Source organism: Macrobrachium rosenbergii, chromosome 40 (assembly GCF_040412425.1).
Source record: "Macrobrachium rosenbergii isolate ZJJX-2024 chromosome 40, ASM4041242v1, whole genome shotgun sequence".
Lineage (NCBI taxonomy): Eukaryota > Metazoa > Arthropoda > Malacostraca > Decapoda > Palaemonidae > Macrobrachium > Macrobrachium rosenbergii.
In genome coordinates this window covers 22,731,351-22,752,022 of record NC_089780.1, presented here as the reverse complement: position 1 = coordinate 22,752,022, position 20,672 = coordinate 22,731,351, and the positions used below count along the sequence as shown (strand labels likewise).

Genomic DNA, 20,672 nt, shown 5'->3' with positions numbered 1-20,672 from the left:
GTACATTAAACAGAAACATTTTTTTTTAGTATATTGCCACCTGCATCGTGCATATGGCCCTAACATGAAAGTGAGGCTTACTGGATCGAATATCGAATATTTCTTTATTCATGTATTTTTTTATTAGGTGACGAGACGAAGAGTCAGTTGGCAGATTGTTTTTCTGTCAAGCCTTGTGTTCCTGTATGATGACTCATGTGTAATATTGCAATGATGTAGTTTTTTTTTTATTTCTCGCGTTCGTTGATCGATTGCGTCTATAATAATCTGCTTTACAACAATAGAGGGGAGTTTTTTCATTTTGTGTCCTCTATAGTAAGGCATGTTAGGTGTGTAATTAATTTTATTTTGATTAGATACTCGTTTATAAAAGCCATGTCTCTCCTTGTACAGTATTATTCACCCTCTCTCAATTATATGAACATATATACAAACAGACATGCACCAATTTATGTTTTTTTCACCATACCCCATAATTCCATTACAACATAAGAACGGCATAAGGTTGCTACCTCTTATATCTATTATTTTTATCTCTATAAACAAATAGATCACGTAAATATCAGCAATCTATTATATAGAAACTGTAAACAATATATAATCTACAAATTTTATAATAAACTTGGAGATTTTCCACCTTTAATTTTTCTCTGGATAAAAACAAGTCATTCTTACATCAGTAATTCCTCTCTATACGATCATCTGGTTCCTCGCAATTTATTTTGATCTGTACATGCAATTTGACGAGTTCTAACCAACAGTATGTTCTATTTAAGCAACTAGCATTCCCCACAAACAAACATTTATTTTTTCGGTACAATCAGCTGAGCAACTTCCCAACAACATTCTGTTTTGCATAAACAACAAGGTGAATTTCCGCAAACAATTTTTTTTTTACCCTAAATAAAATTGTTCGGCTTTTTCACTCAACAGTTTCAATTCTGTTTCAGTAACTGGATGAGGCTTATTTTAGGTCATAGTTCAGAATCCTTATCTCACCATTAATTACCAGTTCAGGAAAGGCCAGAGAAGAATAATTATCCTCTTAGAGTAATTTTTATGATAATTTTATGGGCTAGGATTTTGACATTATTCAATATTTGTCTTTTTGTTATTAAGAGGATGGAGTTCTGTGTATTAAAGATATACATATATATATATATATATATATATATATATATATATATATATATATATATATATATATATATATATATACACACATATATATATATATATAATATAAAATATACACACCCACAAAAATAATATAAGAAGCCCCACAAAAACAAAAAATGTTGAAAATAAAGGCCTTTATTCTCTACATTTTGGCATTTTTATGGGATCCTTATATTTGATGGAATTCTTTAACAGAAAATATCTTTAACAGAAAATATCCACAGTCATATATATATATATATATATATATATATATATATATATATATATATATATATATATATATATATATATATATATATATATATATTATATACATAAAAGAATAAATAAATAAATATATAAATGAATAAATAGATAAATTAGGAGTGGCCCTGTGAGTCCTTAGATGACTAGACAAATAAATAAATAAATAAATAAATAAATAGATAAATAAATAAGAATCTTCAGCACAGAGAAAACCAATGACTTTATTCGAATCTAACCTCTGTTAACCTATTCCTACGAATCAGGTTAACAAAACTGATCTCAATTTCAAGACAAAACCTCAGTCAGTGTGTGACCCCAACACAAACAAACTTTTTCCAATTATCTCGTCCGCCTTTCTTATTTTTTTTTTTCTTCTCTTTCCTTTTTTTTTAATATGCGTTCCGCATATATATTATGCCATTACAAGCTTCCGGATACAGAGCCTTCACTTGCTGTTTTGCATGTAATAACTTACTCGTTATAAGTATTGGAATCATTTGACGAAATTTACTTTTTTTTATTTTAACTTGCTCACGTATACAGGAAGATTGAACAGCTGATTTGAGACGCTGAGAGAAAGAATGCATTTTTTTTTATCCTAAGACTTGTTCGTGCAAGCATCAGTTTCTTCGTTTTCTTAGATTTTCTTTATTTGTTTTGTTATTGTCTTGGTCTTGAAATGTGTTCTACAGGTGAAAGTAGAATAGAAAAAAAAGTAAACATATTTGTTCTAGTTCGCTCTGTCGTTAATCTAAGCATTGTTCTTTTAATATTATTCTTTTATTTCTTTAAGGAATCAAGACAACGCCTTAAACTTGTGTCTTTACAGGTTTTTAATATGTAGTTTTGATTTTATCTTCGGTTGTTTATGCTAGAATGAAAATGAAGAATCCTTTTCTCTTCGTGTTTATCGTGCATGGTAATAAGTCATTTTTTCCTCTCAAATTGGCTAACCGATACAGAAGCCAATACGAGTATTTTTCCTCTTAAGAACTATGCAAACATTTATTTTCCTGGAAAAGATCTTTATCCACCTTAGCTGGTGTTGGGGCATATGCATCCCATTACGCTCGTGCTCTTCTGTAATCTACGACGTTTCATAACAGACCAACGCTGTTATTTGAGTGAAATCGCCTTGATTCTGCATGTAGAAGCTGCCAGATTTGCATATCAACTTGAACACCACCATTCAAAAATTAACTGGTATTCGTTGTGCTACTGATAGAAATTTTTTGTATCTCCACCAGAGCGATTCAAGATGGCTCCCACAGAGAAACGCAGGTACTTGTAAAAACAAGTGTTTTGATTATTTCAGAATTTAGCGGTTTACCTCGTGAGGATAGCGGCCTTTTGGACTAAACGAGGAAGAGCTCTACCTCTGTCATTTCAGGTCAATTCGTGCTTATTTGAGCTTCATTTTGGGTACGAGATTGCATATTTTTGTTCTCTTTCATTTGTCATAGCTCGTCTTCAATGATACCTCGTGTCAGTGACCATGTTAGGTGTGGAATGAGATGACATTTACTCTGGCATTACTCTCCCGTCATTTGTTGTGACTCTCTCTCTCTCTCTCTCTCTCTCTCTCTCTCTCTCTCTCTCTCTCTCTCTCTCTCTCTCTCTCTCTCTCTCTCTGTTGTCACGTTTAGAGTCTTGGATCCACTTTGAAGTTCTTCATCTTGCTTCAGATTTGTTTCTATTACTCAGTATTTGCAGGGAACATTATTCCAGCATCATTTAACGATAGCCTGTTAGATTATTTGACCTTGCAATGAATAATGTTACTTAGGAGATTGTACGTTCTGTTATAAATGTCACAGTTCTTGAAATTATTGGTAATATTGTAGCTCACATTCTATGTCAGGTTTAATCTTCCATTGCTTAAATAAATTACAATATATTTCACAATCTTTTTAAAAAAATAAACTCACGAGAATAAGTTTAATTAGGCAAATAACATTTGCAAGGGATTTCTACTTTGAATTAAAAAGAAAATAATTTAGCTTTTTTTTTTTAGATTAATTTTCATAGTCCACCTCGGGCAAGTTTTAATAGCGGATGAATATTTCAAAATACCCCGAGATGGTGGGTGAGGAGATATCACTCGGCTCTTTTCAATTTCGTAAACTTCTGAGAGAGAGAGAGAGAGAGAGAGAGAGAGAGAGAGAGAGAGTCAATATTTTTCTTTCTAAAATCCTACCGCGCGCAATTTTACCGGACCGAATTCATTTCTCCAAAGTTCTACGCCGGCGGAGGTTTGCTTTCTTATTTGAGTACGATAAGGGCGTAAATCCCCAGTCTCTCTTTAGGACATAGACGTAGATGGCCCTGATTTCTTTCTTCCACTATCGCATCTTGACGGGCTACTATAAAACCTGGATTGTCAAGACGTATCTTTTATGTATATTTCTTCATAATTTTTTATAGTACTTGATTGTCATTTTTATTTTTTAAATGCATCTCTTTTATTCTTGTTTATATTTTAGACTTCTTCTCTTTCTTTACCAAAAGAAGATTTCGTATTGTGAGCTTTATATTCAGTTATGTTACCAATTTCATTCTTTCTAATGATCAGGCTGTAATTTTTCATTATTTTCATTCATATTTTCGATATTCTACACAGTCTTACAATCTGTGTTTGCGGGAATTTTACAAACTTTTTTTTTCTTTACTGTACTACAGGGATCATTCATGAAATATTTTCACATTCTCTGTCAATGAAGTATTTTACATCGCCATGAAACGAGTTTAAAGACCGCAGTACCAGCGAAAATTCAAATTAAATTCTGATCTAAAATTCTAAGTGAATTCTAATATCCGTCTTTAAGGTATTTTTCCAAACGATCTCATCTTTGTATGATTCATCATTTTTAAGACATGTTGAAAAATGACGTCACTCATATTTATAAAATAAATTTATAAGAGGATTTGTGAGAATCCCTCTCTTAAGAATATGGACAAAACACTTTTTTTATAGTGTCGTTTTAAAATATGTTAAAGAAAACAACGTCACTAATCGATACAAATAAAAATAAATTGGGCACTACAAAACCCTCTGTCTCAAGAACATGGCCAAAACTTGTTTTTTTCATAGTGTCTCCATGCAACACGTACGAAACCTGTAGCACTGAAGTATTTTTATAACTTGCGTTGCTGACACCATAAAGATTTCTGCCACTACAATTATTCCCGATATATCTCACCGAGTTGAATTTTATGAATTCAGTAAATTTGATGACAGTCGTTATCCTCTAAAACTCATGTTGAATTCAACTTCCCCTTATTTCACCAGATTCGTGAATTCAAAGAATTAATTTTTCATTCATTGAAAATTTCTGGATTTCACAAATGGACTTGTATGTATCTATCGAGGGCACGAGTTAGACGTCACGGATTGTTAGGTACAGATAAATAAGCTATTTTTATGGCGGAATCCTAAAGTTATGTTACTACTTATTTTTCTAGAAATGAATTTAGTTTTCTTCGACACGAAAATTTAACCTTTTTGTGACTCAGGACCAGTCGATTGCCAGGAATGATTTGAGGCTAATAACGAAACTTATTTTTGTAATGCAATTCCAGACAATTATTACTGTTTATATTTATTAAAAAAAAAAGAAACCAGTATCAATTACGACGCCAATTTGCAAACTGGCCAATTTCTTTTCAATTTCCGAGTGTTCGACTATATGCGTTAATGCTACCCCTTAGAAAAATGCCGTCGCCTTATTATTGATGCCCATAAGTCGTCCTCGAATTTATATGGCTCGTACTCCCACGAAAATTATCGTCTTAGTTATTCCTGACACCTAGGAGCAGTTGAGCAGTGAATTACAGTAATTCGTCTCATAGTTTCATGTTCAGTGAGTTTCCGTCATGTAATTTTATTTCTGTTTCATAGGAAATGGTTGGGCTGGGTACAAAATCACATAATTTTTTCATAATTGGTGAGAGGGTCACATCTAAGAGAGTGATGACAGCTAGACATAAAATGTAAAAGAAGACATAAAAATATTTTACAAAGGCCCACAAAGTTATTAGGAGTCATGCTGTAAAAATAGATCAATTGTACTCATAAATGTTATTCCATTAATACAGGGCGGAAAATGTAACTAGGGTGTACTGGGAAGTGTAGATAAGTTCCATTAACATCCAGGAGTTGAGAATTCATTATGATTCAAAATTATCGAAATTAAAAAAAATATATGACGATAATTTGTTTCCGTGTCCAGCAGGTGTGTAACAAATCTGCTGAGGGTTCAAATGCTTATAAATATATCAGAAAGTTATGACTTATGAATTTATTAAAAGGATAGGTACATTTTCCAGTCCACGCTTACACAAAACACACAAACAAACAGACAGACATGCACACTCCCACTCACACTCAGCAAGTGTCTCGTGGCACCCTGACGCATAACTGTAGGGCGTACTGTTTGCGCTAAATACTGATATTAAGATATATAATTTTTTCTCAGATGTTATATATATATATATATATATATATATATATATATATATATATATATATATATATATATATATATATATATATATATATATATATATATATATGTGTGTGTGTGTGTGTGTGTGTGTGTGTGTAAACGATGAAAAATCTGGTTCAGTTACATGATTGCTGTATTTTAATCCACCTACGAACACGAACATACATACGCACATATATACATACACATGTATGTATGTACGTATATATTCCACATTTTCTTCTAAGATAAGTACGTCGGTACACAGCAAATCTTTTGGGATAAGGTTGCAAACTCGTGACATTTATTCCAACTTCGTTGCAACTCACAACAAGAGACCAGCTACCAAGCAAACAGTGGCGAGGTGGTGTAAATTAGGCATGCGTAGGACCTTTCGAGACCTTTCACTGGTGAGACGAATATCCTAACCACTGAACCACGGGTACTCATGTATATATACAGGGTGTTTCGAAACTTGAGGCCCCCCCTCTACAGCATAAACTAAAATTGATATGGACAAAAACAAAAGTAATTTAGAACAGGTATTAATTAAGTTTCTCTCTGAGTATTTAATATTTTGTGTGGCCTCCATCTGCCTGTGCCACAGCCTGCATTCTTGAGGGGTATGATTTCAGCAAATTGCAAAAAAGCTGAGACTCAAAAACTCGCAGGTCGCTGAGGCTTGGTATATCATCATAGTTCACTGTGCGCGCTTCAACACGATCCTTCAAGATACCACCAATGTTTTCACACACATTAAGGTCAGGGGAGCTACCTGGAAATTCACTGGACGAGAAGAAATCGATACCACTGTTTCGAAACAGCTCCTGTGTCTGAAGAGCCTTGAAACATGGTGCCTTATCATGCAAAAATGTGACTTCTTCAACAGACAACACATTTTCAGGATTTTTGAGGAAAGGAAATACTCCACCAGTAAGCATAGTTTCTCTGAAGTATTCGCCATTCCATGACTGTCCTTTCTTTTGATGATCCACATTAACCATTTGGCTGTGAAACAGAGAAAAATTACCAAACATTCAGGAAATTTCACAACTTGGTGATAGCGTACATCATCGCTGATATCATCCAACTTTGCAGCCCAAATGATGTCATTTTTATGATCTGATTTCCTGACTATGTAAATGAAGAATTCATCTGATGCGGCAACATGGAGAAAGTCACCTTCATCCCAGTCTTTAAGAAATGAACCACAAAACCATGCACGGTCTTCTCTGTTGCTGAGTGATATTGGGCTTGCTGATAACATGAAATGGCTTGATACCAGATTTTTTCAACTCACGATATACAGCACTATAACTTCTCTTCTTTCCCCTTTTTGTTTCTAGTTCAAGCGCCAATTTATGTGAAGACTTTCTTGGTCTACCCACTGCCTCAGCTATGATGTCTTTTGACTCCTGAGAAAGGACATCAGGCCTTCCAAGATTCTCACCCTTTTCGCGATGACAGCCATATGGATTTTTGTTCCAGTTTCTTTTAACAAACGATTCATCTCCTTTAATGTATTTAGCTATCCAGGAACGTGAAATGAAGGATGCGCCAGCATCCCTGGCCTCTCTTAAGGGTATAGCCTGGATTCGGTCAATCCATCTGATTTCCTCCGAGTCGTTAGCCATGGCTGTATCTAACTCCGTCACTCAGTCTGAAAATACAAGAAATGTAAAATGAAAAATAGCTTAATAGAAACTTAAAATAATGTACTTGGAGACAGGCTATAGCAGAAAACTTCATAACTTTCCATTTGTTCTGTGGAGGGGGGCCTCTAATTTCAAAAACACCGTGTATATATGTATATATATATATATATATATATATATATATATATATATATATATATATATATATATATATGTATTTGTGTATGTGTATATTTATATATATATATATACATATATATATACATATATATATATATTATATATATATATATATATATCTATATCTGTATTTGTGTATGTGTATACGGGAGTATGTATATGGAACTTAGCGTGTGTGTTTTAATACGTACGTATGATATATATATGCGCAGAAAAAGTTCTGCAGATATATATAAAAATAAATAATTTCCCTCATACGTACAGAAGTATTTACAAATTCCTATCTAAACGCATGATGTTTATTTTACGCCCCCAAAAAAAAAGTCATGATTTTCCAGTTATACAACTACTGGAATTTTACTTATTCCTTGCCAATTCAATTATCCTTTTACTATACAATTTTACCAAACACTCATGGCAAACGTATACTTTTAAAGACTGTTTTTGTAATTCATTTTTTTCAGAAACGCACAAGTACTACTTTCGACACATTGTTTATCTTTCCCTTGAAAGCTTCGTATTAGCTTTTTGTGTTTACTTTCATTTGTTTTGCAAATATCCCTTGCCAGCTCTTTTACTTGCTTATTTCTTTTATTATTTATTAAATAATTCCCATCTCTTTTATCTGTTTTTTACGCGGGCAATTCAGAGGAAAACTGTTTTTATCTGTGATTGGCTGTTTTGGCTTGATCCAAATAGAATTTCTCTCATTTAAATAATGAACACCTTAATAATTATCTGAATAATGGCAATATAAATACGTAATATCCCTCTCTCTCTCTCTCTCTCTCTCTCTCTCTCTCTCTCTCTCTCTCTCTCTCTCTCTCTCTCTCTCTCTCTCTATATATATATATATATATATATATATATATATATATATATATATATATATATATATATATATACAGTATATATATATATATATAATATATAAGATATTTTAAAATTTATGTTTAACCAACATTTTACCTTTTATTTATGATAAATTTCATCCTAAATCAACTAGATTTTACCGTTTAGAGTTAATCTTTTATTTTAATATTTTATGTACGAAACATTGTCCACCACTATTTTCTTTCCCCAAAGGATTATTCATTCCTACTCAATTTTAACCATCCGTAACATTATTATTTCATATATTTCCGTTCGTCGTTGCTTTCTGCATACAATGCTTGAGTTCAATCAATTGTCGCATGTATATATGACGAGTATTTCTTTCTCGGCCAATACTTTGCTGTGCTAATGTCAAGAATCACTTCTGACTGGAATCTGATCGATTTATTTTACCTGTTAAATTGGTGAGGTGCTAGTGCATACCATGTATGTATGTATGTATGTATGTGTATGTATTACATATATATATATATATATATATATATATATATATATATATATATATATATATATATATATATATATATATATATATATACGTATATTTGTATGCATGCATGCATGTATGTATGTGTCTGAGTGCACAAACCACATAATTCCATCCGGACTTGTAATAAAAAACGTGGAGCTCATAAGGTGGCAATATCGTGGCCATTTCTTCGAATACCCCAGGATTGCATAAATAAACTCTAGTTTCTCATTATTTTCTCCCATAAGGTTTTCTCATCATCATATTTCATGTGATATTGTCGAACAATCTTCTTTTTTATTGCGGCTCAAAAATACGTCGAGATTTTCTTCCTGCAAAGCTGCTGTTTCTTGAAATATCTGGTCTTGCGTTCACATAGCATCATTCAGGGAACAATATCTAAGTATGTTATTAGGTTTACAAGAGGTCTGTGCAAAAATATATATAGCGGCTGGGTAAGTATATTGTCCTTAACCAGCAGGTATATATTTTTTGCGTACCTCGTAAACAAGCCTTTTCATATTTTGTATATGTCAGTGTTTTTTTTTTTTTTTTTTTTTTTTGCAAATCGTTACTTGTATGGAAGTGGGATTTTTACAGATATTACGTATCTTCTTCGGTTTTATTGCATGGCGTTTTATTGTAGTATTGTTTTCCTCCTTCCTTTTGAAGAATGTGCAGTGTAAAGCACTCGTGCAACCATCAGTTTGCAACAATTCCCCGTTACTTACTGAGCGAATTGTCAACTACTAACACTTCGCAACTTTAGGGGATGGTACGTAAATTCACAAACATTTTCTAGTTTCGGTTTTCTGTAAAGAAAACTGCAGCCGAGCGCATCCGCCCTCAGATCTTATTGATCGAGAGGGAATCACCCCTTTCTAGGGGTAATATGATACCGAGTTCTGTCACCATACAGCTACTACTAACACTTCGCAACTTTAGGAGGATGGTACGTAAATTCACAAACATTTTCTACATCTCTTTTTGTTTTCGGTTTTCTGTAAAAGAAAACTGTTGTGCCGACTTTGTTTGTCAGCCCGCACTTTTTGCTGTCCGCCCTCAGATCTTAAAAACTACTGAGGCTAGAGGGGTTCAAATTGGTATGTTGATCATCCACCCTCCAATCATCAAACATTCCAAATTGCAGCCCTCTAGCCACAATAGGGTTTTTGTTTTTAAAGGTTAAAGTTAGCCATAATCGTGCGTCTGGCAACGATATTGGACAGGCCACCACCTGGCCGTGGTTAAAGTTTCATGGAGTGCGGATCATACAGCATTATACCGAGACCACCGAAAGATCGATCTATTTTAGCTTCCCTTGATCATACCCTGTTCAGAAAACTCGATTGCGCCGAAGACACTTCGGCGCATTGTTTACTTGTTTTTCTACTGTTCATGACGAGAGGTTGTGAATGCAGTGGTATTAATTGGAAAGGAAAGTTTCTTTGGGCAAGTAAATGTAGTGTGACAAGAAATTTCCGGTTCTTTGCGTATGTAAGTAAACTGTTTGAAGTGGTTTTTAACCGTTATTGTTATTATTCATACACTAAGGACAGAAGTGTAAGTTCCTCATTGATACAGTAAATAAATAATTGCTCTTCCGGGACATTCACTTCTTCAAGAAGAATCCACCACTTCGAGCAGTTTTGTCTCAAAGATGTAGATAAGAAAGTTTGTGGCATTATTTTAGAATCAAAATATTCCCGCTTTTTTTACGTTCAGTTTACTTACTGTTAATAAAAGTCTGTTTTGTTCTTTCTCTGTTGATTATTCTTTGATAAAAAAAAAACTCCATTTTCCCGAGAGGAAACTAAAGGAAAAAAAGTTAATGATTCGCTTTATCCATCTTCCGCGTCGTTCAAGAAGTCTTCCGCGTGAAACGGAATCTCGTCTCGTTACTCATCTTCCAGCGTTGATCGGAACATCTTCCTTAGTCACAAACTAATTTCGCTCAGAGTTACACGGAGTATCGCGGAAGATACTCCGCTGCCCCGGAAGGAAACTGTGAGAACGTTGACCTTTGAGTATCCATGGGAACGGCTGGCGGAAAACCGCCTCTCTCGCTTCCTAGTTCTTGGACGCACCTGAGACCCCGAGACTTAAACACAGGTGGCGCCCTCTGTCCTATGATAATTTGATTCAGCGATGTGACAGGGACAAGGAATTGGGGGAGTGTGGGGTGATTATACACCCAGATCTCTCTCTCTCTCTCTCTCTCTCTCTCTCTCTCTAAAAAATAAGAGCAAATATCTCAAATCGTTCCTTACGTAAATGGGAATGTTGATAATCATTCCCCTTAATGCGTCATTAACCTGTCATTTTCCGAGACATTACGCTAATTACACAACGCATTACATTGTATTCCCATTGTTTATGTTACTGAAACCATGAATAATCGAGAAATGTTACCCATCCCCTCCCAACAATCCGGATCACCGATATCCTCGCGAACTTTCGGAAAATGCGCGTAAAATGCAAATGCAATATAAACGGGTGGTTCAGTCGCTTGTAACTCCATTCTTCCTCAACACTCATTAGCATACTGATGTTGCTAGGCCCCCGGAAGTACTCCGGTAAGCGCCATCAAGGGAAGTTGGCTAGGCTCTTGCCTCTTGTTTACTGATGGTGGTGTTCCCCAAGGGGAGCGTCTCTCGCTGTGATGGAGGGGTGATCAGTTTTTTTTTTTTTTTTTTTTTAGTTTGGGGAGCTTGGAAAAAGGGGTAATGTTTAATCTTTGGGAGAGGAAGACGAAGAGGCGGGCGTGCATGGTGTATGCGTTGTGCATTCACACATACACACACATACTCACACACACTCACACAGACACACACATATATATATATATATATTAATAGTTATTTTATTTGTTTACGATTCAAACTTAAATCCTTAACAGAAAATTCTGTATTGTAATCAAGGTTTCAAGTTAATAAGAGCAATTTTAAATTATGTCTGAATAACTTATAAAGTAAAAATAGTTGAGACAGCTCAGGTTTCCTGGTAAAGGAAACACGGAGGAAGAAAGAGAATTCTAAGATCTGGAACTGAACGGTACAAAACACCAGACGTTTAAGTTTTCCGCTTTCAAACCCTTCTAAGTAAGCATCAGGTAAGGCAATAAAAGGAATGAACTAGACTCAGATACCACATTCTGAAACCACTCAGATATGTAAAATTCTGAGGAAAGGATTTACTAATCTTTATATCCTAATACCTATCCTTTATGCAAAAGCATTTTCCAAATTTTGATATCTTATCAACCAGCCTAGAGCTGATGGGGGGCGCTTTGTCCCTAATTGTGATATCCTTTTTAAGTATCCAAGAGGCAACGGTTATTCAAATTAGGTAGTCCTATTAAGCATGGTAATATGTAATGGTATAACACAATTATATCAACTCTATTTAATGGCATTTTCTTAGTTATCGTCCAAATAACACCGGACCAATACAAAACCTGTATAATTTTCTACAACGCAGATGATATAAAGAAACGAAAGTAACCTTATTTTTAAATAGTCTAGAGTGAAGGACAGCCCCCAAAAAAAAAAATTATGTAAAAAAAACAATTTATTATGTAAAATCTAAAACAAATAATTTTCAGTGCCCAAATCTGACTTGCCCTCTGCAGTTAGAGACTTTCAGTGCCCAAATCTGACTTGCCCTCTGAACTGAGAGAGAGAGAGAGAGAGAGAGAAAAATCTCCCAAGGAATAGGATACTCAGGTTGTAAAGAAGAGAGAGAGAGAGAGAGAGAGAGAGAGAGAGAGAGAGAGAGAGAGAGAGAGAGAGGACAATCTCCTAGGAATAGGATACTCAGGTTGTATAGAGAAGAAGAGAGAGAGAGAGAGAGAGGGAATAGGATACTCAGTTTGTAGAGAGAGAGAGAGAGAGAGAGAGAGAGAGAGCTTGTGTCTCAGTCATCAAAGGAATTCCCTTCTAAAGTTACGACAAACCTGGATCTTGCTGAAGTGTTCCTGAAATTTAAGTAAGGGTTGGAGGAGTCAGTAAGTTGCAAACCTGCTCTCTGATGCGACTCGAAAGGTCTGAAGGTCCGTGTACCTTTGTTTTGGCTTTGCTTAGTCGTTCTGGTGTTTATATTCTTTTTCGGCCTTGCTTAGTTCCTTTATTTTTATATTCTTATTTATTAATCTATATTAGTCTGTTATTGATTGATATATCCTCTCTCTCTCTCTCTCTCTCTCTCTCTCTCTCTCTCTCTCTCTCTCTCTCTCTCTCTCTCTCTTTTATTTAAAACCTTGTTGCGATATCATATTCTCCTGTAGGAGATTATTCTCACTTTCTCTCTCTCTCTCTCTCTCTCTTATCTTTACAGCCCGGGTCTTCTCTTCTACTGAAGGTTATTCTCTCTCTTTTATTTTAAAACCTGGTCTTCATATTCTACTGAAGATCACTTTCTCTCTCTCTCTCTCCTCTCTCGCTCTTTACAGCCCAGGTCTCTCTCTCTCTCTTATCTCTCTCTCTCTCTCTCTCTCTCTCTCTCTCTCTCTCTCTCTCTCTATCTTTACACGCTGGGTCTTCTCTTCTGCTGAAGATTATTCTCTCTCTCTCTCTCTCTCTCTCTCTCTCTCTCTCTCTCTCTCTCTCTCTCTCTCTCATCTTTACAACCCTGGTATCCTGTTCTATGGTAGACTGTTTTACAATTTCATGCTTTTTAAAGGCACTCTCCGTGTGAATTCACTCACATTTTCATACAAATCAGCAACATGTTGGGTCATGTTCGATATAATGACGGATCTCAAAGTCTCTGGCAGTGCTGCTGTAGATGTCTAACTATTTTTCGTCAAAAATGGAATTCTCGATCAGTTTTGTGAACGTACGTGAACTTCCAGAGCTCATAAAGTAAATGCAATCATGTTTAGTGGGCGTGGCTTATGTCTGAACTTGAAATTAAAATTTTGGAAGAAAGAATGTACTAGATACACTGGCTAGAGAATGAAGGTATGTCAGAGAGAGAGAGAGAGAGAGAGAGAGAGAGAGAGAGAGAGAGAGAGAGAGAGAGAGAGAGAGAGAGAGAGATTCGAAATGCAGAGCATCAAGGTGTAGCATTTTCAAAAACTTCCTCGTTCCAGTAATCATGATTGATCTTTATGAAACTGTTGTTTCCAACATTGCATTTCCCCTGCATTCTGATTCGTTCCATTATTGTTGTTTATTGATCGATTTATTTTTGTTCCCCGTTATTGTTATTCTCATTTACTGTATATATATCGACCTATCGTTACATGTACCAATCCTTTTGTTGTAAGATCTAACTCATAGCTACATTAATATTATCACCAAATTCAATCCCTTGTAACAAGACTTCTAAAATAACATCCGATCGATCCTGACAGAAAAACAACGAAACATTTTGGTACAAAGCTTAACATAACCATACCACACTTATTCCAAGAATTTTTCGTTCAGATTCTTAAACTAAAGTCACCACGTTCTATAAACATGATCAAAATTAATCATCTTTCCCTCCATTCATCTTTATTATACGAAAAAAATGATGGACGATATTCTCCTGATTTTACGCCCTTGCCAAGGCATAGGTTACCCCAGGTCACATCTCCTTTAAGCCAAAGGTAGACTTTGTTATTAATTTAGCGTTTACCAACGGAGAGATACACTGTGGTCAGCAGATAGATGATGGTAACGTTTGTTTATGTCCAGGTAAATTTCTTTTGAAAATAGATACACTGAGCACTGGGTGCTAAATAATATTGGTTATTGGTGATTGAAAATGAAGATGACGGTTAGTCAGTTTGATAATGGAATAATTGCTAAAAACCAGATCTATTCCTGTTATTTCTTTACTTTCTGTCGAAGTTCTTTTGTCTTTCGTGTTTTGTATAAAAAGAAATGAAGCACATACGTATGGCAAGTTCTAAATCTGTTTAAACGTGCAGCCTAACTTGCTTCTATATATATATATATATATATATATATATATATATATATATATATATATATATATTATGTGTGTGTATGTGCGTATGCATATATGTACAGTATGCATGTATGTAAAAAGTCAGGCAGAATCTTCTTCCTACTCCAAAACATTTAAATGTTATCTGTCTATATGTACTGTATATATATATGTGTGTGTATATATATATACACATATATAAATGTATATATATATATATATATATATATATATATATATACACATAGATAACAGCACTCTCCTGGAGGAGAGTGCTGTTATCTATGTCAGTGTTGCTGAAAAGTGGGAATGATCATAGGGGACCTATATGAAAGATAAATGCGCCAGAATCTCAGAGATTTATGGAAGCGATTAGTTATAAAGCTCATAATTTACTGAGTAATTTATATATATATATATATATGTATATATATACACATATATATATATGTACTGTATATATATATATATATATATATATATATATATATATATATATATATGTGTACTATATATATATACACACATATATATATATATATATATATATATATATATATATATATATATATCAGATTTTTCCATTCAAGTTATAATCATATAACCTAAATAAAGGGCAGCAGTAACCGAATACAAAGTGGGACTTTTCAGAATGTATTATTAAACATTTTCTGAATAGGCATGCAAAGTTATATCCTTCGAATTAATGACTTATAACATTTTAAACTGACCTGAAGTAAATCTTACACCTTTTTTTATTTTTTTGGTTAAAAGAATAACTAACTTTTGAATTAATCTGTTCCTTTCTAATATAGAAAGCTATATAATTCTTTCTCAGGGAAGACTGTTTGTCAAGAGAATGTCAGTTTATTCAGCCATTCTTTTTAAATCATATATGACATTTCTCTCTCTCTCTCTCTCTCTCTCTCTCTCTCTCTCTCTCTCTCTCTCTCTCTCTCTCTCTCTCTCTCTCTCTTTCTCTTCAACAATAAAAACCTGCAATTTACCCTAACAACACCTGCCATTGCCTGATATTGCCATCATCTGCACTGTTAATATCCGATATAAGATTACAGTACGCCTCAGGAAAGTGCTCTTTGACAAGGGATGGTAATTAGTCATTCTCCTTTGATGTGAATGGAATAAGCGCGGTTGGAACCACAGATCAGATAGTAACGATACAGTTTAAACTAACTGTCCTTGATAAAAGACAGTTCGCTTTGATGTAAATGGAAGGAATGTATTACAGAAATGCACATTCAATGAAAAGTTATTCGATATGATGATGAGTTTATTACAGATCCACTATTGAATCAAAGAATTGTATTTCATTCTAGATAGAGAGTTGATGACATGAAACTGACTGTTCGTAAAGCAGCTGTTTCATCTAAATTCGCTTTGATAGTGAAACACTGTAACTGAAGAAATTTTCACAATGAGACCACTTCTGTGAAGCACTATAAAACATTTGATTGAGCAATAAATATGCTAGGTATTTAACTAAAGTAGTATATTAGAAGAACTAAGGTAACATACTAGAAGAACTAAAGTAATATAGTATAGGAACTAAAGTAATATACTAGAAGAACTAAGGTAATATACTAGAGGAACTAAAGTAATATACTAGAAGAACGAAAGAAACATACTAGAAGAACTAAAATAATATACTATAGGAACTAAAGTAATATACTATAAGAACTTAGGTAATATACTAGAGGAACTAATATACTAGAGGAACTAAAGTAATATATTAAGAACGAAAGAAACATACTAGGAGAACTAAATTAATATACTGGAAGTGAACTCCAGTTCAAGCCACTGTTTAGTGATTATAGAATCCAGATGAATCCGATCCTTTGCTTTGAGATAAAAGAAGTGCTCTCTGATTGGAAACATTACTGTACGGTGAGGTTCTGTATTCGAGTCCTGAATCATTAAATGTTATAAGCGGTTTGAACGCTCCCATGCGGGGGCTTCCCCCCCTCCACCCTCTCAGTAAAAAATATCTGGAGTCAGTGTTGTGTAATTCACCCGTCTGCTATAATAAAATAACCAGTATGACTTATGCAAATACACACACACACACATATATATGTATATATATATATATATATATATATATATATATATATATATATATATATATATATATATATATATATATATATATATATATATATATATATATATATATATATATATATATATATATATATATATATATACACATATTATATATACATATATATATATGTGTGTGTATTTGCTGAAGTCATACTGGTTATTTTATTACAGCAGACGGGTGAATTACATATATAAATGCAAACACACAACACATACACACACACAATGATTTGCCGTTCATTATTTGCTAAAATTAATGTGATTTCCTTAGCAAACAACAGATTTGGATCTCATAAATCTTCAATGTATACACCAGAAAGAAAAACGAGACATGTAATTCATTCAGAACAAAACCAGAATAAAAATAAAACAGGAAAGAGGATATTTTAATGTTTTTTTTTTTTTTTGTACAAAAGCATCCATATTTATGTTTATGGTACTTTCCAAATTACCGGAAAATGTCCGCTCAATGATTATGGCATTTGCATTCCACGCGCAAGCATTTGCATACGTCCACGTAACTTGCATGTCAAAGATTTTCTTCCTCAGGTGTGCAACAATTATTACCTGTTGCTGTTTTAATGACGGGCTGGCCTAAGTTTTTGAAATTCATTTGCCTTGCGTTCTTCATCTTTTTCTTCTTCTTCTTCCTCTTCTGTCCTTGAGTGAATGACTGCGTTCTGATCGATTCTTATGGCTTCGCTCAATACTTCCGGGTCTATGTTCTCCTCATTTGGTTCAGGATTGAAAACACCCCGTTTTATATATATATATATATATATATATATATATATATATATATATATATATATATATATATATATATATATATATATATATATATATAATACATTGCAAGAAATCAAGAACAAACAAACAATACCATTACCCGTACAGTAGTAGTAAGGCGCCATACCTTGGCAAAAGCTCCCCACAAAATCTAACAAAAACAATAACAGCACAAATAGTAGTAGTAAGTATATAAGTCCAGACCTTTGTAGCGGCTCCCCACGAAGTCTAACATAAATATAATAGAAATAGTAGTATTTAAGTCCATACCTTTGCAACGGCTCCCACTAGAGTAATAGAAATAATAGTAGTATATAAGTCTGTACCTTTGCAACGGTCCCCCACACTAACTCTACCCCTGCTTTTTCCAGCACGTTTGCCGGCCTCCCCGTCCATCTTCACGTCTGACGAATATCGGGCATGGCTAAGTCGGGCGCCCTCCACCAGCGCCATCTACGAGAGGATACGCAAGTCACACGAGACGTTACGTTCGCAGAGAGGAGGTCTCCGCTTCACCTTCAGTGCCGAAAACCTCACGGAAAAGACGAGAGAAGTAAGTGGCATTTGGTTTGTTTACATTTCTAGAGGTATTCTCGATCTCTAGGGGACCAGGGAGTGTTTAAAAGTGGAAAAAGGTGAACAGCAACACGTTTTTCTTTGTTGTGCTCGAGTTTTTCGCGCGCACTGCTTGGAATTGCAGTGGCTTCGCTCCTGGTGGTATGTTCGACTGCATTGGCTGGAGAGAGAGAGAGAGAGAGAGAGAGAGAGAGAGAGAGAGAGAGAGAGAGAAGAGAACAGTTAAACGGTGAGGCCACCAGAGGCCAACAAATAGTCAGATTTTAAAGCTCACGGACCCCTGTCTATGTTCTATAGAGGTGTGTGCAAATGGAATCGATTCTCATACGCGATATATATCATGATTTTTTTTATCTCAGTTCTGGAGCGACCTGGCGGCCCCCTCCCCCTTCCCCACGAAAACTTATACAGTACACACCCAGTTTGCCCCCGCCCCCGTTCGTACCCTAAAAGACCTGTCAACCAATGCACCCCGGCCTCTTTGTCCGTTTCGTACCGTAAATGTGCTTCCTCCTAATCAATACGCACCTCATTTTTTTTCTTTTAGTGCGGTCGTTAACTTTGTATTTGTTCATAATTATATGATTTATATATATATATATATATATATATATATATATATATATATATATATATATATATTCCTCTAATCAATACGCACCTCATTTTTTTTTTAGGGCAGATTTGGGCAGCTTCGTGTACTTCTGTATTTGTTCGTAAGATCCATTGCCTCTGTGGCATTTCTTATATATATATATATATATATATATATATATATATATATATATATATATATATATATATATATATATTTATACACTGAAGTCATGTGCATCTACTGTGATTTTTATATATATATATATATATATATATATATATATATATATATATATATATATACAGTATATATATCATATATATATATATATATGTATACATATTGTGTATACATATGTATAAGCCTTAAGCCATTTTCCCTAACAAGGGGTCACTACATATAAATTATGTAGCTGCTGAATCGTGGATGAACCTCATTCGTAGAAAACTTGCCCCACTATAGCCACTTAATGCTCCTATACTGAAAGTTCATCAGCAGTTTGTCGAACCCCCTACATAAAGTCGCACAATTTACCTTTGTCGATTTTTTTTTATATAATTACGATCCTTCTTTTCTATTATGTCTTCCATACTCTTCTCCTCTCACCTCACATTTCCAAATTACCCACCTCTTTCCAACATATCATCTTCCATTTTCCCCCCATGACTAAACCATCTCAAGATATCTAATCCATTCTTTTCTTTTGTTCCCATGAGTGTGGCTTTTTCCTTTATACTTCAGGCTATCATCTGAGGCACTGGGATGAGGTTGCAAGCTTCATGTTACTGCCACAGTAGATGATCTGGGGTTAATTTGCCGAATTGGTCGGGTTTTCCGTGCTAGTCACCTATCCAGATACTGCCCAGACCCAGTGTTATTTAGCTAAGCAGATCGGAGGACCAGTTTATCCCAAAACTCTGTAATTAAGTTGAAAATACAAGCTAGATTGTTATATCACATGAGAGAGAGAGAGAGAGAGAGAGAGACTATCCAAAAGTTCTGTTATCAGGCTGAAAATACAAAAAGTTTGTTATCTCAAAATACAGAGAGAGTTATCTCAAATGAGAGAGAGAGAGAGATTAGAAAAGCTCTGTTATTAAGCTGAAAATTCAAGCTAGAATGTTGTCTCAAATGAGAGAGAGAGAGAGAGAAACTATCCAAAAGCTCTGTAATTATGCTGAAAATACAAGCTAGATTGTTATCTCAAATGAGAGAGAGAGAGAGAGAGAGAGAGAGAGAGAGAGAGAGAGAGAGAGAGAGAGAGAGACTATCCAAAAGTTCTGTTATCAGGCTGAAAATACAAGCTAGATTGTTATCTCAAATGAGAGAGAGAGAGAGAGAGAGAGAGAGAGAGAGAAAAGCTCTGTAATTAGAGCTGAAAATCCAAAAGCTCTTGTTATCTAAATGAAAATACAAGAGAGAGAGAGATCTCAAATGAGAGAGAGAGAGAGAGAGAGAGAGAGAAAGAGGTATTATGACACATGCTTATTCAGAATTGTCTAACAAAGGAAATATTTTTATGTAATGAATTCTATACT

General features: G+C 34.4%; 1 protein-coding gene across 9 annotated transcripts in view; it reads left to right on the top strand.

Moving 5' to 3' along the window:
• The window catches only part of RhoGAP100F (Rho GTPase activating protein at 100F), a 331,548-nt gene that overhangs the window by 294,622 nt on the left and 16,254 nt on the right, over positions 1-20,672 (top strand). For all 9 annotated transcript variants that reach the window (XM_067083319.1, XM_067083325.1, XM_067083323.1 and 6 more), the window contains one exon: positions 18,332-18,513. In XM_067083319.1, the coding sequence (XP_066939420.1) occupies positions 18,332-18,513 (182 nt within the window). The remainder of the gene's footprint in view (positions 1-18,331; positions 18,514-20,672) is intronic.